The 23,006-nt window shown below is 44.0% G+C and overlaps 1 protein-coding gene and 1 pseudogene across 4 annotated transcripts in view; one reads left to right on the top strand and one right to left on the bottom strand.

Annotated features, from left to right (window-relative positions):
- The first annotated feature begins 701 nt into the window (after positions 1 to 701).
- Positions 702 to 1,304, top strand: LOC8026564 (annotated as a pseudogene).
- A 536-nt stretch (positions 1,305 to 1,840) lies between these two features.
- Positions 1,841 to 23,006, bottom strand: part of LOC115327013 (zinc finger protein OZF) — an 82,016-nt gene continuing 60,850 nt past the window's right edge. For 3 of the 4 annotated variants that reach the window (XM_040214509.3, XM_040214510.3, XM_040502452.2), the window contains 2 exons: positions 14,483 to 14,586; positions 1,841 to 6,036 (listed from right to left, as the gene is read on the bottom strand). In XM_040214509.3, coding sequence (XP_040070443.1) covers positions 4,895 to 6,036; positions 14,483 to 14,510 — 1,170 coding nt within the window. In that variant the 5' untranslated portion in view covers positions 14,511 to 14,586 and the 3' untranslated portion in view covers positions 1,841 to 4,894. Of the gene's footprint in view, positions 6,037 to 11,272; positions 11,359 to 14,482; positions 14,587 to 23,006 lie in introns of those variants that run through there. The other variant, XR_005798519.2, reaches the window with a different exon arrangement.

Here is a 23,006-nt window from a genome sequence, read left to right as displayed (position 1 = left end):
TTGAAGCTCATATCTTTGGTACCTGAAAACAAAAGTTAATTGCACAGACAATAGAAGGATTTATATAGTTAATCGTTTCACGGCGTAAATAATGTCTATTGCAATAACAACGCAAAAAATATGTTCTAGATTTAGCGGTTCAAACTGGTTTGAACCGTTATTTTTTGCTCCCCGGAACTGAACCGGAACCGAACCGAAAGCCGTGAACCCGAACCGGAACCGAACCGATAAAAATTTCGGTTCGACACTCTGCTTAGAACACAGACAAAATACTGCCATCTAAAATTTCAAAATAGTCAACCAACATGAACTTTGCCCTCAGTTCCTGGATAATCTCACGTGCCATACGTCGGAACATAACGATGAGTCCAGTGACAGAGGGGGCACCAAGTATCTAGAAACGTCTACAGCAGGGCAGGCCTAATTATCTGGGAAAACACAAAGGATAGCTCTGCAAAAGAGCAATCAAGGGAAAACAAATCCTCGGGAGGAGGTCTATTTGGGCCTTCAACCATTTTGAAGTATTGGGAGCCTGTAGAAGGTGGCACTTATTCCAGGCATCACTTACGGGAACGGGGCGATTTGCCTCGAGTCAAACACGGATAATTTTCTAAAGTCAAGGCAGCAAGAGGTGGGAGGAAGGGCCCCTGGAGCTCCCTTCAATGGCTCCGATGAAAAATTCAGGGAGAGCTCGGTTGGTCGAGCGTCGAGGCCAAGGAGACAGTGGCGAAGACCTGCTACGAGAGGCGACCGAGACATATGGATTAGACAAAGTGGACGACCAGATCTGGAGCAACATGTTCTACAGGGACCGGAGCACCAAGCGGTGGAAAAGAACAAGGATGCCTGCACGTCACTGTCACATCCCAACACAAACTTTAATGGATAGCAAGGAGCTGGAGGACAATGCTGTAGCCGACGCCTAGAAAGCGAGGACACTCACGCAAGAGGAAGAGACACGACGTTGGAAAAAATAGGGTGGCGTAGAAATCATCGCCATGGATGTACGGGGAACAGGACAGAATTTAGTTTTTAGGACAACACCGGGGGAAGCAGTTTCTTATTTAATGCATGGGCAGGTACTCTGAAGACAGCAGTGGAGGACCCACTTCACCGAAGACCTAGAGACTGCTTGCACCAGCTGTGGGACGGAGGCACATAGTGACGGACTGCCAAGGTATAAGGCCGGAGCCAGAAACTGACTTGTTCCTAGAGGCTCTTGCCATTGGGACAGGGGTGGAAGCCAACAGACTTGGCAGATGGAGCACAAGAACAAAGCATTAGAGCAAGAAGTGTATGATTAATAATGTGACCCCCACAAATAAATATAGCACTTTTGCATTGCAACAATAAACTAGGGATTGCCGAACACTGATTCAACACCCAAGTGTAGCGCTAGCAGTCTACCAGATACCAAAGTTTCAGAACTGACCATCATCTCATTTAAGTTTATAAGTGATTTTCTAAAAATTCCAATGGGAAAATAGGGCCCATTCTAGTTCGTTTTAAGTGACTGGTGCCATTCAGCTTCATGTATTCGAGAACTTTATTCCGAGAAAAACTTCAGAAATTTACTTTTAGTTTTTTTATAAGATAACGGTTAGTTCTGAAACTTTTACATCTGGTTCGGACCACTAGGATATCACTTGCGTGGATAAAGAACGTTCACCTATGCATAGTTCACTTTCGTAATAAAAAAATAGTTTTTTTTGTGGTGGAGGACAGAGCATGAACTTTATTCACCTGAAACAAAGGGAATGGCCACCACAATCTGATCCAAATTTATCTGCCGCAGTATGCACATCCACCCGGGAGTCAATTTCATGGCTACAAAACTGCCACAGTGAGGTCCCAGCGTGGTACAGGATGGCAAAATAAGAACTGCCCAGAGAGCTGCTCTGCCAAGATATGCAATGGCTGGAAAACAACACTCGAACTGTCTAGCTTTATTTGTGAGGAACACCGATACAGAACTCTGATTACACATTTATCATCTGCAGAATTTATTCGAGACAAACGAGAGTAAGAAAAGAAAACCACAATGAAAATATATACAAATGTATTACACAATGCATACTAAGCACACAACAATACACAGGATGCAGTAAACCATGCAAAAAAAATGGTCATTTTAGTACAAAAAACATAGTCTGGCATACGGTCCCAGAATTCCGGCAAAGATACACAGAGACAACTATCGGCAACAAGAATACGGAGCAACAGAAAATTACGCCCACCTAAATACAGGAGCAATATCTCAAAGCAGGTCTCATATAAATACATGACTATGAAGATTCCAGTGCAGGGAAGGAAGCAAGAACACTTCGAACATGATCAAGTTCAAGTCAGTTCAGCTCTCTACCTCGCTCTTCAAACCAGCGTTGCACACACATTATGGAGCATTCAAAATTGGCACGCTGTCCATTGTAAAATCTGCTTGGTGGTGTGGGAATACTATACTAGGGGGACAGCTTTTCTTGGCCTTTTGGAGAAGAGGGCTCGTGCAAGTTCCATCAGTGCTTAAAATTGGAGAAGGCATAAGTGCCAGTGCCTTTGACTGCATTGCCAAGAAAAGTTATCCCCAAGTATAGCAAGGTTCAAATTGGAAGCACGAACCACTGCAGTGCACACACACACACACTCAGAAATAGGTTGACAGCCGAGTTGATTGCTAAAATGGAGAGGCATGCTACGGGATGTAAAAATTAAAACCTATAAAATTCCTCCACACTGGAGTACCAGATTGCAAGAGCAGAAAAGACTATAGGAATTGAAATTGACACACTTTATTTCTTTAAATAATTAAATTGAAACTTGGGTAACACATTTATTTTTTACAAGCGCATATCTTTTATATACAGGAGTAAAAAACACGGACCTATTTCAATCTATTGAAAAAGTTGAAGGTTTGTCATTACACTGACCAACCTCTTCATCAGTTCTGGCAAGGAATTGCTCCGTACTCCTCAACACATTTGTGTGATTACAAACAGTAGCATTTTTTTAGACGAAAGGCTTATGAGCAATGCAAGAGTTTCGCTATGCGTGCACAATGAATGTGATAACCATACTGGATATACAACGAACCGTTCTGAGAAGTCGACAGTGCAAAGGCCCACTCCCTGCCACCTGATTAATGCAATCGCCATTAGGTTCGTCATCCAGTGCTTTGGTCAGATGCCCCACAAGGCAAAGGCATTAAGAAATGCACAGAAACATTGCTGTCATTTGTAAGGTGCTGTATTCCAGTCAATTTAGGGCACTGCATGGATTTATATATCTGAACTGCATATATCTGCATGAGTCAAATGATTCCACATGTTACAAAGCATGGAAGGCTAAACTTGCAGCTGATTCATAAACCTTTCGGTGTAACTGCACTTGATTGTGGTGGATTGAAATGCGTCATTCTCGCCCGTGTGCACTCGTTATGGAGGGATGAAAAAATTCAAAGAAAAGCTTGCACTTGTACATTATTTCACCTATGGTTCATCAGATTTCGATTCTCAAGTAAGGCTTCGGAAACAGCGTGCACTCAAATGGCTTTTTACCTGTGTGCATTACGACATGGTGGGCCAGATGAGAATTCGAAGCAAAGGTTGGGGACAAAGCTTGTACATGTATATCTTTTCACCTGTGAGTGTTTTGGTGTGGTTCATAAATTTGCAACTCCACAGTCTGCACTATAAGGGTTTTCACAGCTGTGTATTTGTTTATCGTAGTTCAGATCGGAATGAGCCAAGGCTTAGGGACTAAGCTTACACTTGTATGGCTTTTGACCTGTGTGCTCGATTGTGTACAAATCGCAATTCTAACAAAAAGGTTTGCAGGCACAGCTTGCACTTAAATGGCTTTTCATGTTTGATTATGGCTTCTGAGATGAGAAATCTGAGCAAAGGTTCGGGGTCTAAGCTTGCATTTATATGGCTTCTAAGCCATGTGCTTGTGTTTTATCAGATTACTACTTAGATTACTAGGAAAGGCTTGGGTGCACAGCTAGCACTTAAATGGCTTTTCACCAGTGTGTATTCGATTATGCTTTCTCATATAGGATATTTCAGCAAAGGCTTGGGACACAGCTTGCACTTAAATAGCTTTTCAACTGTGTTTGATTATGGTAGATCAGACTGGAATTCCGAGAAAAAGCTTGGGGGCACAGCTGGCACTTAAATGGCTTTTCACCTGAGTGTGTTAGATTATGGCAGATCAGATTGCTTTTCTGACAAAAAGCTTGGGGGCATAGCTTGCACTTACATGGCTTTTTACCCAGGTGTTTGATAATGGCAGATCAGACTGATTTTCTGAGAAGTGACTAGGGGCACATTTTGCACTTAAATGGCTTTTCACCAGTGTGTTAGTTTGCGTTCTTAAATTAGAAATAGCCAAGGCTCAGGAGCACAGCTTGCACTTATATGACTTCTCACCTGAGTGTGTTCGATTATGACAGATCAGAGAGCTATTATGAGAAAAGGCTCATGGGCACAGCTTGCACTTAAATGGCTTTTCACCAGTGTGCGTAAGATTTTGCCTTCTTAAATGACAATTCCGAGCAAAGGCTTTTATGCAAAGTTTGCACTTAAATGGCTTTTCACCAGTGTGTGTTTGGTTATGCCTGGTCAGTCTGGAATTACTAGCAAAGGCTTGAGGACAGTTTGCACTTAAATGGCTTTCACTCAGGTTGTAATTCTCAGAAAATGCTTGGGGACACAGCTTGCCCTTAAATGGCTTCTCCCCAGTCTGTATTCGATTATGTCGGATCAGCCTGGAATGCCGAGCAGTCCTGGGGACAAAACTTACACTTGTATGGTTTTTCACTGATGTGTTTGATTATGGTGGATGAGATGGAAATTATGAAAAAAGGTCTGGGGGCACCAGCTTGCACTTAAATTACTTTTCAACAGTGTGTTAGATTATGTCTTCTCAGATCTGAAATCTGCGAAAATGCTCGGGGGCACAGCTTGCAGTTAAATGGCTTTTCACCAGAGTGTGTTCGATAATGGCGGATCAGAGCATTATTCTGAGAAAAGGCTTGGGGGCAGAGCTTGCACTTAAATGGCTTTTCACCAGTGTGGGTTAGATTATGCCTTGTTAGATGAGAATTTCGAGAAAAGGCTTGGGGGCACAGCTTGCACTTAAATGGCTTTTCACCACTGTGTGCTCGATTATGGCAGGTCAGTTTAAAATGCTCAGAAAACGCTTGGGGGCACAGTTTACACTTAAATGGCTTTTCACCTGAGTGTGTTCGATTATGACGGACAAGTGTGGAATTCTGAGAAAAAGCTTGGGGGCATAGCTTGCACTTAAACGGCTTTTCACCTGAGTGTGTTCGATTATGGGCGAGAAGATCAGCATTTTGAAAAAAGGCTTGGGTGCAGAGCTTGCACTTAAATGGCTTTTCGCCTGAGTGTGTTAGATTATGCCGTGTTAGATGAGAATTATCAGAAAAGGCTTGGGGGCACAGCTTGCACTTAAATGGCTTTTCACCTGAGTGTGTTCGATTATGCCTTGTTAGGTGAGAATTATCAGAAAAGGCCTGGGGGCATAGCTTGCACTTAAATCTCTTTTCATCTGAGTGTGTTTGATTATGGGAGAGAAGATCGCCATTTTGAGAAAAGGCTTGGGGGCAGAGCTTGCACTTAGATGGCATTTCACCTGAGTGTGTTAGATTATGCCTTGTTAGATGAAAATTATCAGAAAAGGTTTGGGGGCACAGCTTACACTTAAATGGTTTTTCACCAGTGTGTTTCTGAATATGGTGGATCAGCAAGGAATTCCAAAAAAATGCTTGAGGGCACAGCTTGCACTTGAATAACCTATCACTTTTCTGCTTTTGAGTGTTGCTGAGCACTTCGGATCTAGAGGCAGGTGACATAGGAGGGGGCTGGGACTCGTATTTTTCATCACCATGAGAAACCAGGTGGTTCACAATCCCATGCTGATCTCTGGTGACATAGGTGCAGGAACAGCACCCAAACCAGATGTCCTCAGTGGCTTTCAATGGGCAGCTGGTCTCTCCCAAAAGTGCAGCTTCCTCTCCTACAAGGATTCATGTGTATTAGGACACACTAGGAAAGCACAAAAAAGCCGCATGTTTTAGAAATAAGCAGTCATTATTGTAGCTCTGCATCAGGTGAGCAGTTAAATTTAATTTTTTTCTTTTAATTCAGTTAAAAAAAGCACTGAAATAGAGTTAGCTCGATTAACTGTTTTGTTAGTGTGTACCAGATAAAACACTTTAAATTGTCCATGAAACGAATCTCGGGTTGGGATTATTGAATTTAAATTGGCATTTTGCTGTAGCATATGATTTCATAAGCCAAAAAGAAGGCAGAAAGTCAAAAACCTGCTTTTCAGTACGAAAATCTGCAAACACGGCAAGCTATTTTGTACCTTCCACCTTTCGACAGATCTCCCCCTTTTCACTGCGGGGGATGAAACTGCGCAAAGCGGCTTTGGAGCAATTTTGGGAGCAGCAAAAACGAGGTCTTGGAGCAAGTTGGGAGCCACGTACAAGGTTAAAGTAGAGGCTAAATGTCACCTGGTCTTCAAAATGCAAGGAAATATGGCATGCCGATGACTCCATGTGAACGGTAATTTCAATTAACATTTTATTTGAAACATTTTTTATGAAATTCCATGAAAATTACTCAAAACATATAAAGCAAAGCTGCACGATATTGTCACGCGCGATGGAACTGACTTGCAAAGTAAAATAAACAAACAGAATTAACTTTGAGCTTTGTTTATGCATTTCCTCCACGAGCGACCTTGAAGGCGTAGTGTATCCGTGCGAAAAAGATGGACATAACAGAATAAAAGTGTTTTGCTTACAAAAAAATCAGCCCTCCCTCCCCCCCAAAAAAAATTTCAGAAAGATAACACAAGCAATAACCCATTAAGGGATCACGAGGTAAGCGAACACCCTATATCCTGAAATGTAACTGCAGAGTGTAAGGTCAAAGTCCCGCCAATGTAAAGTCACTGCGAACCCGCTCCTTCCCCCGGCACATCGCGACCGTGGTTCTGCAGCATTTAAAGGGGCGGGAGTGCAACGATTTCCGGACTTTGGTCAAAAATTCATGTAAGTTGCCGTCTCACACTTGTGAAGTAAAGAACAGAAAACCGATTTTGCCTGCATGTCCTAGTTGTTGTGTAAAAAAGATAAATATTGGCATTTTTGGCACGCCTCAACTCACTCTCAGTCTTGAGGGCCACACCTGGTCGCACTCCTAGTGACGTAATTCAAGGTGCCGTGTAGGTTTCTGTGTGCTCTCTCTCAAGGAACGCTTCCCCTCCCTCTCTCTGCTGACGTTAGGGAGTTTTCAAAGATGGTTTTTACCGTCCCGCAATGCTCTCTAAAACCTGCTGTTATACCCGGAACTCTACAATCAAGGCCGTTGGCACGCAGGCGCAGTAAGAGCTTTTTCGTTGCAGAGGGCTTACCGAAGGGGGAAATACGGTCTACGAAAACTCCCCATTAGCAGGCATTATGCTGCAGCTTAGAGCCGACCGAGGTCACGTAAGCTTCTCGCCGTAGTTCATTCAGCTGCCACTCGCGGCTCAAGGTGGGGGTGAAAAGCTCGACTTTTGCTTTGCGATTATGCAGCGGAATCGGGATATTTTTTAACGAAAGAGATGTTTTCTCTATCCTCCGGGACATGATAAACAAGGTGAAAATGTTGAATGCAAATTCTTTTAATCTTAAAATCGTTGCACCCCCCTTTAAGACAACGCCGTACACAGACTTTTGTAGAGCGTCTAAACCCCCGTTGAGAGCATGCCAAGCATGGACCACGACCAACTCTATAATGGGCGACCAGCTCACCTCCTCCTGCCCCAGCGCGCCGCTTTTTGTTTTGCTTGTTTGGTTCTTTTTAGTTCGCCTAGTTCCCGCCGCTCCCGCTGGCGCTGCTTAGAATCTCCATTTTCCCCGCTGCTTAGTACGCTCGGGAAGCCTGGGGAGGCTAGTACAAGCTGTCTTTTGGCACGTGCGCGCGTGGACGGGTGGTTTTTTCTGCTCTAAAATAGCTGAACGTTAATAGTTAAGTGGAACTCAACAACGGGCTGTGATGGTCTTCTGCTGTGTGCCGCTGTGCAAGTCGAGTACGCGGACTTCGACGGGGGTCGCTTTCCACGAGTTCCCGGTGACGGAGATCCGGAACGACTGGCTGAAGAAAATCTCTTGCCAAGCAGAAGGCGAATCAGTTGCCCACCAAACTATTTAGCATAAAGAGAAAATAGGTTCTGTTCATGTTCATAACACAAAATAGGTCGTGGTACATATAAGTTTACAGCGTCATCCCTTACACGCCGTGTTGCGAATGTTGGACCTTCCTCATTTTGAGCGTTTAGTTAAATATGCAGTGATGCTGATACACCTCCGTACCGGATCAGCCGACATTCATCGGAAGGAATGATGTTCACGTGTTAATGTTGCGAGCTCGCGAATTTCAGATGACGCGGAACTTGCTGACAGGGTGTATATTTTAATTATGAGCATGTTAGACGTCGTTTGTTTATCTGATACTGTTTACTGTATTCGTTACTGTTTTCGGTTTAGTGCGTCACTAATAAAGATGTTAGTGTCCTAGTGAAAATGAAAGAATAATAGTAAACATACAGCTTGTCTCTGTATGTCCTATTTTAACCATTGTTATGAGTCTGCCTGTTTTAATGGTATATTTTAAACATTTTATGCTTTTGCCTTACCTACAGCATTATTTCAAGAGATTGAGTATATGTTTTCTTCAGGTATACAAAAATATGTTCATTACTGGCCTGGCAAAAAAAAAAAATTATGAGTGGAGAAGAGCCATACCCTAAAACCGAAACTACTAATATCTTTTTATTGAAATTTTGAGTATTTCTGGGTGTGCATTCTTTACAAAAGGTATCAAACTGAAGCCGGTCGAAGCTTTACTGATAAGCAAACACTCCCTTTGGTCTACGTTGGCTTCACGTAATTTAGCTCTTCTCAAAGGGGGCAAAAAAATAAATAACTTAATTAATAGACTGGCAATAGAAAGCGCTGTCGCTTTACTCTGTTTACAGAACATGTCAAGAAAGCTATGCGGTTGTCGACAGAAAAGGTTACAATCAAACTCGTAGGTTTTATCAACGCAACCGCTGTCCGTCGCGTATGACCGCGCGCGCATTTGGAGATGATACGCGGCGGCGCCTGGCGGATTTCGCTGTCCCCAGGCGTGGTCACGTGGTATTTTCCGGTACACGCGCTCCCGTAGAGAGGGGAGAGCTGACCTGGTCGCCCTTTATAGAGTTGGTCGTGGCATGGTCGCACGCATGTATGCACCAAACAAAAAGGTTGCGCAACAGCTTGCGATTCACAAGGCGCCCGACTTGGCCCAACGCCAAAGTATTTGCCAACGCTATTGCCAGCTTTCCCGCTTTCCCAGCATCGCTCTTCGTCGCTTCTTAGGTTCGCTGTGCCTGGTTAGTTTTTGTATTTTCTTGTGGACTTTAGTTTTTTCTTTTCGGTGGTGTTCGTAGCATGTAGATGTAGATCGGTGGTGTTTGCAGCACGTTGAGCACAATAGATTTTGCGATAGTAGACCGTTCTCTTTCATGAGCATTTTTTGTATAGAACAATAAATTTTGAGTTTTCAGCTTAATGTACTCTTGTGCAGTCGCGTTAAATACATACAAAAAATAGGCAGTTTTTTTCCCGCTTTTTTTAACTTTTTGTGCTCACCCAACGAGACATGGCCCACCCTACTTTTTATGAATTTCAAGTGGCAGGGGGTGTGGGCGATGACTCGGGATATTATGGTATACAGGAATCCTCACCAACACTAACATCAATGCACCCTGCTGGTGATCTACTCTACTTGTTCATCCTGAGAAAAATGAATATGGTCGTGCAAAATAATATTGTGGAAGGTTATTTTTTATGCTGCTCAGCAGCATAACAAAATTTGTATATAGGATCCATTAACCTGGCTGCAATAAATTTTTTCACAAAGCTGTCTTTAGGTGGGGCTTTAAAGGGCAACTCCGCTTCATTTTCGATACTTAGAAAACTATGCAGTACTCTTCAGTATGATATAGGAAGACAACATGGAAACATTACGATCTAATCCCATCTATATATTTAATAAACTTGCCAGCAAACTTTCAAAAGACCCAAGTCGCCGAAATCTGCCAACTCTAGCGTGCGACGCGAGGCGCAATATTCAGTGCAGTCAATGCCATGGAGTTGGGGGAGCCAACATTGAGCCACTACGTCAGAGGCATGACTACGTCATTCTCACGTTTCGTTTGTTTGTACTCAGTACAAACAGTTTCTCTAACTCCTACTCTCTAACTCCTACTCTAATAAAATAAACATTCAAAATGGTGACAGTTTTGCTTGACGCTGTATGTGCCAGACAAGAATTTACTTATAAGACGAAGTATGAAATTATATGACAAAGGCTACTGCCAATATTCCAAAATATCCTACTTGGATAACCCACTAAGAGTGCATGGGGTTATTAGTGTGGATTAACATATCCACATTTGATGAATAGAATAATTTCCCCAAAAAACTCGAACTCTACAAACAAAATTCAGTTTAATCGAACTGCCCAAAAGACATTTAACAGTGGTCGAATAGCTTAGGTCATGGCCCTAAAAATAGTAAAAACATGTTCAGTTATTTTATTCACACATCACTCCGAGGTGCATAATACTGGGGGATTCACAGCCCAGACAATCTACCACTCATGTCGTGTTGATATCGTTACAGGATCTACCGTAAACGAGCTTCAGGCTAGCTGCACCTTGACAATCGCCACTGCTTTTTTCCCAATGATGAGATCGTCTATGCTGGCTGGACTCATCAAAACAATGATCCCAGAGAAAAAGAAAGCCACATGCTATGCAAGTCACTGCCAATTGCTCAACTAAACATATATGCACTTATTTTCAACATTTTGTTTACTATGACATGTCTATAGAAAATTTCTTCCAATATATTTGCTGACAGGGTGATCCCTACATAGCCCAAAAGCATCAAATAGAAACAATTTTGTTAACACTGATATATGGTCACATATTTGCTGCCTGCAGGTAAAAATGAACTTTACAATGCTCTAAGCCCTTCTACACCATAGCTTGATCCACAGGGTGAGGCAGTGAAGTGCCCCTCATGAGTAGCACTTTGAGCACCATGCACACGAATAAAGTGGGAACCATTTCAACCCATGAGGCAAGCTCTGCCTTTTTATCGCAGTAACCATCATGTAATGACTACAGTGTGCTGTTGTTCCTAGACTAACGGTTGGCATTATCATTTGGCGAGTGCTGCCCAGAGTTTTTGCTGGTCTCAGAAGAAAACAGCTGGAAATGGAAGGCAGCCTTCTGGAAACCAGACAGACCGCACTGTGTGAAATTTAGATGTAAAGATTCTTGGCTCAACAATATTTTATTATCCTGGATGGATGGATGAATTGGAACATGGCACTTTGATTTGAGCAAACCCTTGAGGAACTCTGCCCAAAGTATAAATAAACTTTCTCCATGTTTTTTTGTTCTTCACTGGCCTCCTCCAGCACTTTCCACCATTTTCCAGCCTTCTCTAAGTTCTAATTATAATGCAATTAAATGCAAAGGTGCAAGCGAGCTGGACAAGAATGACGAAAATAATCCCTGGAGAGGGGGAACAAGAGGGACAAAGGACAAACATAAAACTCCAAACATAGCTAGGTGACTGGTGAGCGACCGAAAAAATCCGCCTGGTCCGGGTATCGAACCCGGGACCTCTCCATTACAAGTGGAGCGCTCTACCAACTGAGCTAACCAGGGGTTAGACGTCAGTAGAGCAAACAGGTTTTATCAGCTGCCACCAGTCTACCACCAACAAGGGTGAAGCTTGCAAATTTAAGGTTATAATTATAATGCAATTAAATGCAAAGGTGCAAGCGAGCTGGACAAGAATGACGAAAATAATCCCTGGAGAAGGGGAACAAGAGGGACAAAGGACAAACATAAAACTCCAAACACAGCTAGGTGACTGGTGAGCGACCGAAAAAATCCGCCTGGTCCGGATATCGAAAAAATCCGCCTGGTCCGGGTATGTTTGTCCTTTGTCCCTCTTGTTCCCCTTCTCCAGGGATTATTTTCATCATTCTCTAAGTTCGCTTGACCTTTTGGAGATCCCCTATTCCTCCATCAGCCCCTACCATCCCAAAGCAATACAAAAGTCCACCTCTGTTTAGGTATTTACCAGACTCACCACACATGCTCTGCTGTTACCTTTGCCTGTACCCAGAATGTCTCCTCATATCTCTACCTATAACTCATGGTCTGTAGTACCCAGATCTTTACCTCAGACGATAGACGATTCCATTTTGAACTGATAAAAACGTTCCCCTTTCTCCATCTTAATTTTTAAGCAGAGTAGGCTGGTAATAGGAGCTTCTTTCGTGCTTTCCGTTATGGGCCAGAAAACTGAACCACAATTCTGGATTATGTTTGAGTTTGGGGGCTTATTTGTGCACTTTCCAACAGATGGCATCGTTAGGGTCTTTTTAGTTTGTTTCATATTTATCACTAACCTGCAGTCCCTTGTGCCCCCCTCCACCCCGCACCCAACACCCCACCCCCCCTCCCCCTAAAAAAATAATGTCAGCAACATGGGAAAAGGTGGCATGGCCTCAATGTGCATGTTTTTAGCCAATGAAGAAATACTCAAAAAGTTTTGTTAGCAAGTGACAGCAATCCCCCTCTTATACCCCCCTCCCCCTGAACACTTTATTTAAAACCATAGTTTGCACGACAATTAAAGAAAACATTCACTTGACTTTCAGATGTAGTGTGTTGCTCTCTACCTTCCATAATGTTTTCAACAATAAAACAGGCTCAACGACTACTACCCGCAATATCCCGAGTCATCGCCCATCCCCGAGCCATTGCCCACCCCATTTTTTGGGCCAATATCGATTTCCGAAAAAACACCGAGTCATCGCCCACCCCTTCAAATACCCCAGCGCGGACTCAGCGATCCGCGAAAACTCATCCTACCCGAATGACGCGGCCGCGGACCTTACAATTGGAGGACATCCGTGACAAAGTAAAACGAAGGAGGGAAAGACACTTCTTTTTGTTTACGCATTTCCTCCATGAGCGGCCCCAAAGTGGTCGTGTATCGTGCGAAAAGAAAACGATGGAGATAACAAAATAAGAGTTTGTTAATGTAACTGCGGAGTGTTAGGTCAATGTCTGTCTCCGCCGAAGTAAGGTCACCGCAAACCCGCTCCTCCTTCCCGCCCGCCGCGACCGCGGTTGTGCAATATTTTAGGCAAAGCCAACGCGTAAATAAAGCTTTGCTGGAACGCCCTACGCAGACGTTTGCAGAGCGTCCCAACCGTGCATTGACAGCCCGCCGTGCACGGACACATGTATGTACGCACCAAACAAGAAAGTTGCGCAAGAGCTTGCAATTGACAAGGCGCCCGACTTGGCCCGACGCCAAAGTATTTGCCAACGCGACCGCCGGCTTTCCCGCTTTCCCAGCATTGCTCTTGGTCGCTTCTTTGGTCCGCTCGCTCGCTCGCTCGTTGCGCATGGTCGGTTTTTCTATTTTCTTGTAGACTTTTCTTTCTTTTTTTTTACTAACTAGGAGAACATAGTGGTGACATTCTTTCACGGAGCAAACGTTCGCGCTATATGCAGATCGGCGGTGTTTCTAGCGCGTATGCAAGCAACGGACTTCGCTATAATAAAATATTCTTTCGTGAGCATTTTTTTCTATAAAACAACGAAACTAAATGGAGTTTTGAGTTTGATGTATCTCTTGTGCATCAGCGCTAGATACGTAAAGAAAAATAGGCGGTTTTTTCCGCTTTTTTTTAAGTGTTTGTGCTCACCCACCGAGACATGGCCCACCCCACTTTTTTAATGAATTTCAGGCGGTAGGAGGGTGGGCGATGACTCGGGATATTACGGTAAATGGAAGCATAAGATGGGCAAGAATATATAGTGCAAATGACAAATGACATCTGGAAGACAAGCGAATGTTTTCTGGTTGCACAAATTATAGATCTTCAAAAAAACTCTGTGGCATGTTTTGCAAAAAAAAATTAGGAAGCAATGCCTGACTTTCTACACTGTTCATTGTTTCCCAATGTTATTCTCGCACCTCGCAGAAAGCCCGCTCTCTCTATCTCATCTTCAACTTCTCGTTCATAGGAATTCAAAATTTACCTTGCCTCATACTCTTGTCCCACTGCCATGAACTTCCTCTAAACTTCACTCCTAGTGCTTGCTTCCCTCCCCGAGAAGAATAATCTATATCACTCTGCAAAGTTTCGTTTGAGCTCTGGGCTCAACCGAGGACGTGTCCCAGGTAGAGGATCTCGAATCAGCATGGATTGGTAGGAATCTGGGGACAGCTGCACAAGCACTGCTTTGGGCTATGACCACCTGTAGTCTAGACACAGCCACGGTACTCTCTATATGAAAGAGGTTGAAACGAAAAACTTACCAAGACTTAAGGACTGGATCAGTTCCATTCGAATTGCTTGCTTTGATCAGGTTCGTAAGTACGCATGGACGATCACGAAGGGGGCACGGGACCACTTGAGATGACTAGGACCAAATGCAGAGAGCAATCACCGTAATTAAGAACAAAGCAGGCGCACCCTCCAAGCACATCAAGTTAGCTAGACAGGTATGAGGATAACACACATGAGAGGAATACGCACAATTTTGCGATTTTGAGACAACAATGACGAATGAGAAAACGGAGTGCTGTGTGCCTAGCAATGGGTGGTCGTTTGCGTATGTTAACACAGTCCGTTTTCTTGCTTTCTGCCACATTGCCGTTACAGTAAAGTTCCTATCAGTTAAAGGGGAGACTGGCAAAATATAAAGTCTCAAATAACTATGACACTGGGACTTATTAGTTTTCCCTATATATCTGCTAAATTTGTTTTGTAGAGAGCACATTTTTCTAGTTAAACTGGACTGAACCTTTGGGACCCTTCGATCCCCATAGAGGAAGGCAGCCATGTTCCCCTTTCCAAAAAAAGTTTCGAGTGTTGCTTAATGCACAACATTATGACCATTCGCACAATGCAAAGTTTCGAAAATTCCTTTAAATTGGGTTGTTGAAAAAACATATTTTCAGGAACAAACTGGCAGTTATGGCAAATGTCAGAAATTACAAAAACCAAAGTACTGTAAAATACAGAAAAGTATCCACCCCATTTTCACAGAAAATTAGGTCAATCTAGACATGGGCACTTGTCCGGTCCAATTGAGCGGTTAACATATAATTTCCAAATTCAGAAATTTGGAAAATATTAATAGATGGTGCAGGAACGAAGTGGGCGCTTCTGCAGTATTTTTTGGTAATTTGCAAATCAAATACCTAAATTGCGCTAATTTGTTAATTATAAAAAATAAACATGGTTTCATTAGAAATTTTGTTAAGACTCACCAAAAACACTTTAATCGGTCAACCTTGGGAAGAGTTAAAACGTGTGAAACATATCTGCAAGGCTCAAGGAAACAGCACATGAGTTCCAAAGGAGGCAAGGCTTGCATCCTTGATTTCAAAAAAAGATTACCACACAAGACAGTTATTAAGCAGGTGGGCAACTTAACGTTACACATGATTCTAAACCGGAAACCAGCAGATGACAAGAGAAACGCACATCTCAATGGCACTCTTGAATTGCGAGACACGTGGAAGAGGCAAAAATTGTTTTGCTGGTATGGGGAACATTATTGTGCTAATTAGAGAGAAAGTTTTACAAAAATGACCGCATCTCCATGTGGCAAATGATGTTGAATGGGGCAAAGCTCTGGTAGTGCTGATGATACTGATTTTATTGTTCATAGGTAGTGCTGATTTTTCTTTATTGCTCACAGGTAGTGCTGAGTTCCGGGTTGCGTTTCAACTTCGTTATTACTGCTTTATGGTCGGTGAAATGCAGAGCCAGTGGTTCTTCTAACGGATAAGCTTAGATCTGCTAAGTCAACGGTCCATGTCAGAAAGAGAATTTGTGGTATAGAACTTGGTTACATACGCATTTGAGGATTTGACCGCAGCGCCCTTCGTCTATAAACATTGAGCCAATGCATGCAAAGTTTAACGTGATTAAATATGAAGTTGAGTGGCTACATGCAACGTTTCATCCATGACAAACCCCAGCTCTTGAGTTACTACCATATCTCAGAGCCCCCTACTCGTCCCGCTGTCATGGCCGAGTGGTTAAGGCGATGGTCTAGAAATACATTGGGGTCCCCGCACAGGTTCGAATCCTGTCGACTGCGCAAACATTTTTTCTTTTTATGCGAGCACGGACGCCGGCCGGACGGACAGACAGACAAAGCTAGACCCGAAGGAGCTTCGCCCCTAAAAGGGCTTAAGAACAGACAGTTAGGATTGGCTCTGTGGGAAATTGTATTGTCAACGTTGAATTGCACTAGATGCGGCAATGCAAATGTTTTTACTTTCTAAGGGGAAGTACAGGGGAAAGAGAAGCAATGCATAAGACCTCGTGGTTTTAATTGACCTTGACACAGCTTTTGTTAGAGAAGTCCGAGTTTTGTACCGTTTGCTATGTTCTGAAGGGTGTGGTGCTGGCCGTGTGCAGTGCCAGATTAAGACTTACGAAGGCCTGGTCCAAGAAAAGGGTGGCCCCCTTTACTCTGTAACTTCCCTCTATTTTGCATTTACTTCAAGTGAAAAAGTATGAACTATTTTTCATGTTGAATTTCAACACATGTATTTCATACATGTGTTGCAGACCCAATATTTCGCAGGCCGAATATTTCGCGCTTTAGGTCAAATATCTCAAATTTTTGAATAATTTGGGCATTCTAATTTCCGCGACGTGGTGGAATCTCAATATAGTTTGCAACGTGTTAACATTTTACCGGAACTGTTCGCAGGACATATTTTTCGCAAATTGTACACAATTCGCGAAAATTAGGTCCTTGCGAAAATTAAGTAATTTACAGTAATTCATAAGGTGATACAAACATAAACAAATATTTCTGTCAAACTTGCCCACTTTTTTGTACCGAAGTACTACCCAGATATACCAGAAGTATATCTGGGGTACCTTTGGCATAAAAAGTGCCGGATTTTTAATAGGCAATATAAGGAGAAAATAGCCTCTGCACGAAAGTTGCTCGAAAATGTATCTTGGTGAGCAGCACTGGCCTTTAGAAATGCAATGTACATGGGCTGTCGGTGACCTAAAGGGCCTCTGAAAAAAAAGTATTTTTTTTAAACAATCTGGGAGGGACACGCGTGTCAAAAGATAAATTTTACACGAAAGAAGAAATCCTTTAGAGCAATATTGACGGCGAGAGATTTATATGAAATTCTGCGCGCAAAGTTCATGACGTCACGGTATGGTCATTCGCTCTTTCCACCTCAACATGATGGCCAGTCTTGGGCAGTAAGTAGTTACTTGCAACGCGTCACCGGTAACCAGTTACTTTTCTCAGTAACTTGTAGCTGTAACTCGTTACTGCTTAGTGAAAAAACTAGTAACTGTAACAGACTTGCTGTATTTCGAAAGTAACTGTAAAAAGTAACGTTGTTAGTTTTTTCTCAGATTTATGTTCAAATATTGTAAACACGACCACCAAATCGTCTCGCAACTCGTGAGAGAGGGGCACAACAAAAACTGCTGCACAAAAACGTCTGAAGCCAGAGGGAAAAAATAAAAATATAAAGAAACAAAATTTTGGGTAACCCTGCTCGGCCAAGCCGGTCCCGCCCAGAACCACATATTGGGAGAGGTTGACCAATGGGCGGAGCCGCCTCCAGCGCCGAATATTCGTCCCGCGGTTAGAGTGTAAACTAAAAGTCGACCAATCAGCAGACCGCGACGTCACAATATTGAAAACGACATTTAAAGCATGAAATAGAAGCGTTCAATCTCAGCGTCTCGGTGAAAGTCTGCTTTGGTGCGCACATTCGTTTATTCTACCGTTGAATATGGACGTGACAAAAACCTCACACGCGCCAAGTTTTCAGTCACCAGGAGTTACACCTTTTAACTCTAGCGACGCTAAATAGACTTAAACTATTTGAGTCTCATTATCAGAGCTCACGACCACCGCTAGGGGCTGTTTCGTGGCCTGTAGTTGGCCACGAAATGTTTGCCTATAGACCAGTGTCCGAAAGTGCTCTTTTTAGCCTCGACCGCAAGGAGCAAAAGTAAACAATATTCTCGAACTCAGACGCTCACGGGGAGGGGGGGCAGCGTCGGCCTGCGCCGCCGCTTCCCGTTGAGGGCTTCTTCGCTGGTGTGCCGACTGCCGTTTCGCCGGCATCGGTCTTGTTTACCGCGGTATGTGAGTATAGTGCTCGTAATGTGAGAGCCGTGTGTCCATACGCCACTTTGCCGCTGTTGGTTTCCATCTAGCCGAGCCAGAAAACATCTCGCGACGAGTTGACCGTGCCACGAGTGACAAAGAAGCAAACATGGCGACGGTTTGTGCGATTGCTTTGGTGGCTCCGGTGTTGAGTGTCTTCAACGTCCTCGTGAGAAGATTCCCCTGCCCTTCGAAGTTATTGCAAGCACCACGAGTGGCACGAAAAATGTGGAATCATCGTTTCAACTACAAATAAGCAGGCCTTCACGAGCAACAACGATGCCGAGTAGGCGCTCGGAACAGTTGTGTCGTCAGATGTTCTACAACGCCGAGGTATTTTCATTTATCCTTTCGAATGGCTTCAAGAATGGGAAATTAATCTATTTCGTGGATTGTTAACGCCGAGGTGAGTGCCCTCCGTTGCAGTGCCGTTGTCGCGCAAAGTGCAGAGAAAACCGGGTGGCGATGGCAGCGGTGCTCTTTGATCGCTTTGATCTTGCGCCATCGGGTTCATGGAGTCGGGTGTAAACGTACGTATGTGCGTCTGCTGGATCGGTGTTTTGGACTGCCTCAAAACTCTTTCTCACGTGCATTTTCCTTGTGAAGCTTAGTAGCTCATTACACCTCGTCCTCGACTGCGCTCATTTGACTACGACGGACGAGCCTACGTGATGTGAATTTCACTGCCTAAGATCCTTGGTGTGCTGTAACGAGGGCTAATAAAATATCACCGCGAACTTCTGAACAAACGAGTCAAAGTTTCGTCTTTTATCATAACTGATCGCCTGTCACAATATTAATCAGTAGCGTTCCTAGACTCCGCCCCCACAGGCACCCTGCTTCGTTGCCCGATAGCAAGTGTCTCCTGGTACCTCGTAGAATTCCAGCTTGCACTTCAAGTAAGTACTATCCTTTAGAACTGGCAATTAATAGTTTCGAATCCACACGCTCGCAGCGTGTGTGTTTGTGTGTGTGTGTGTGTGGGGGGGGGGGGGGGGGACGCGTGCTTATATACTCGGAGCCCTCGTTTACGCCGCTTCGCGGCGGCAGACAAGGTGGCACATTACAAAAGAAAGCTAATCCGAGCTGTCTATGTAACTAGACTCATTCGCTAGCCATTCAATGAAACGTCCTGGTCTCGTTTTCATTCGCTAAAACGGCGTTAGATCAAGTGAACGCCTCCCACTTCTTTCGGCTCGGCAGAGCCACGCTGCCGCAGAAAGGCAAGCAGATCGCGAAAATCGGGTTTAAACGTGCCACAAATGTAATGTCATATACAAGAAGCCAACAATCAAGCATCTGAAAGCTACAAGAAAGCGGTAGCGAAATATTTACTACGCAATGAACCCTGACTGAAACGCGGATGTCAAGGGTCAGCAGACACCGAGAACATCTAAGACAAGAAACGTTTTCCCTTGTTTTCTTTATCGAGATGGTTTCTCGAATGTTCATGACATCCTATCTGTTGAAAAACGGGCCGTGGAGGCTTTTGGTGAAGACATCTTTCACGATGTGTTGGTGCATTCGGACAGCCTGCTGCATCCAGCTCCCTAAAGCAACGCCGCCAACGCAGCCCCCCCCCCCCCCTCCTGCCTGCCAGTTCTCTGCGCATGGTGGCGCGAGCTTAAACATGGCGGCGCCCTGGAATTGGCGCGGACACTGGTCTATTCTAACCAATGAATGGCCAAACTCCCCAAAACATGGCTCTGGTCTCGCCATATGAGAGGATGGGGACATTTGCGTCCGTACCAGCCGTGTATGGTACATCGCTCACAGCGCACGCAGGTGTACCAAAGCATGGCATCAGTAAAGCTTTTTTTTTTTCGTCCGGCGTAAGAAGAGTTTTTTGCAGAGGACAGCTTTCGGAGATTGTCGCCCCGAACGCCCACCGGCTTACGGCACAACCGATTTTCCGAACCTCGTCTTCTTGCTGCCAAGCATACGTTTCCTTCCCTTTTACCGTATTTACTCGCAGAATGAACACACTTTTTTTTTTCCGAAAAATTGATGCAAAGTTAGGGGGGCGTTCATTACGCTAAGTAAAATTTTTGCGGCGGTATTTACTCGCATAATGAATGGACCTTTTATGCTGAAAAATGGAAGTAACTTCTTATCTCTTTGCGCATGGCGCCTGACCCCCTAACTAAACTAAGCTGTGCAAAAAAAAAAAAAAAACTCCTTTCTTTTTTGTTTTCCTAATTGCTTGTTTTTTTTTTTTTTGTTTTGTTTTTTTTGCCGCCTTTCCCAAGCTGTCTTGTTTGCTTAGGCTAGGGATCTCCACTTATCTTTCTTATCTCCCTGCGCGCGGCGCGCGACCACACGACCCCCCCCCCCCCCCCCCCGTAACCAAACTGCGCTGTGCAAAAAAAGAAGAAAAAAAAAAGCTCCTCTTTGTTTTTGTTTTTTTCTAAGTTCTGTGGGATTTTTTTTTTTTTTTTTTGCCACCTTTCGCAAGCTGTTTTGTTCGCTTAGAGTGCTTCTCTTTCTTACCTCCTTGCGCGCGACGGCGCGCAAACCCAAATCCAGGCTGCGCCGTGCAAAAAAAAAAAAAAAGCTCCTCTCCATGTTATATTAATAATGCAATTAAATCTTTTTCCTTGCTTTCGTTGGATCTTTTCGAATATTTTTAACGCCTTTTGCAAGGCGTTTTGTTCGCCCACGCTGCCCATGCATTCGCGACCTCGCTGCACCAGGATAGAAAAGTGCGTTCATTTCGCGCGCGTGGGGGGAGGGGGTCGAAATTTTGACATCAGAGTTGGGGGTGCGTTTATTACGCGAGTGAAAAAAAAAAGTCGAAATTTTGAGAGCCGACTTGGGGGGGTGCGTTCATTACACAAGTGCGTTCATTGTGCGAGTAAATACGGTATTTGAATCGTCCAACTCCCAGATGCACTCAATGTGGGAATGCCTTATTGCATTCCCACATTCAAGAGCAATCGTCTATGTCTTGTTGTGCTGCCCTGCCCAAAAGTGTTGTGTGCGAGTGTTACGGGTTGCTTTGACACATTCTGTCTCTTAGTCTTACTCCTAAGTGGTGATGTCGAACTAAACCCCGGTCCCTCAACGCAAGAACAGCTCGCTGCAATTCTGGAGAACCAAAAAGGCATTTCCGCTGATATAAGCTCAATGCAAGCAAAGCTTGAGACGCACATGGCCGATTCCAACAGGCGATTGGAGGTGATTGAATCCAGATTGAACGCGTTAACGGCGACTTCCCAAAAGGCAGAGCAGTGTGATAAGAACGTAAGGCAACTCCAGGATATTGTAGCGGCATTAACGGAAAAAGTTGACGACCTGGAAAACAGAGGAAGGCGAAATAATATAATCATCCACGGAATTGAAGAGTCTCAAGATGAAAATACAGAATCGCTGAAAGGACAAGGTGCTTACAGAAATTTTTGAGAACAAGCTAGGACTTAAGGTTACCAGCGTCGAGCGTATTCACAGGATTGGGAGAGCTGATGATCGCAGGCCACGACCTGTGATCTTGCGACTCTATGACTTTAATGAAAAACTAAACCTGCTCCGCAATTCACGTAGGCTGAAGGGTACGAGAATATTCCTATCCGAGGATTTTTCCCGTAGGGTTCAGCTTGTGCGTAGGCAACTCTGGGACAGTATAAAGGGCACACGCACATCAGATGATAAAGTCTTCTTACGGTACGACAAGTTATTTATAAATGGTGAAGCATTTAGGTGGGATGAAACAACACAACGCCGAATTAAATTACAAAACTCTGCACCCGCACTACAGGGAAGCGCATAACTAGCTCCGCGGAAAAGGCTAAAGTTAAGAGCTAACCAGTCGAACCTCGATGTACTTCTAATCAACTGTCGGAGCATAAAAAACAAAATCGATAAGTTTGCAGAACTTGTATCAACAACAGAACCGTCCATTGTAATAGGTACTGAATCTTGGTTATCAGAGGCTATAAGTGACGCTGAGATCTTCCCTGAGCAGTATGTTGCCTATCGCAAAGATAGAAATGCGCATGGAGGCGGCGTCTTTGTTCTGGTCTCCAGTGCCCTTCAGAGCTCGGAATTAAATGTGTCCCGCCCAACTTGTGAATCTGTCTGGTGTAAAATTTATCTGTCCTCTGGAGAGACTCTAGCTGTTGGTTCATATTACCGGCCACCTGGATCAAACAATGAGTCACTAATGTACTTATCCGAAATACTATCCTCTATTGCAAGTGATTACCTAGTATTGGGGGGCGATTTTAACCTCCCTGATGTTACCTGGCGTGATGGCCAAGTTAGTGACTGCAACTCTTCAGTATTGTACTCCACATTTTCCCATCTTGTTTCAAGCTTTGGACTGATTCAACACGTTACGGAACCGACCCGAGCTGACTCGAGGCGCTCGAGCACGCTTGACCTTCTTTTTTGTAATTCCTAGACAGCTATATCCTCAGTCACCCACCTTCCAGGAATCAGTGATCATGACATAGTAACTGCAAGAGTGAAGTGCAAGCGTGTTATGGCGGTACGACCATGCCCACGGAAAGTACATTTTTATAACCAGGGAAACTATGCTGATCTTGCAGATGAATTGTTCGATTTTTTTGCCGAATTTGAAATGAGCTCCTACGAGATGGATGTCGACAATTTGTGGAAACTCTTTAGGTTTAAGCTCATAGCTCTAATGGACACTTATATTCCGAACA

This window comes from Ixodes scapularis, unplaced genomic scaffold (genome assembly GCF_016920785.2).
Source record: "Ixodes scapularis isolate PalLabHiFi unplaced genomic scaffold, ASM1692078v2 PGA_scaffold6__148_contigs__length_123643588, whole genome shotgun sequence".
Taxonomy (NCBI): domain Eukaryota; kingdom Metazoa; phylum Arthropoda; class Arachnida; order Ixodida; family Ixodidae; genus Ixodes; species Ixodes scapularis.
Note: the sequence above shows the minus strand (reverse complement) of the source record. Positions and strands in the feature narration are given on the sequence as shown.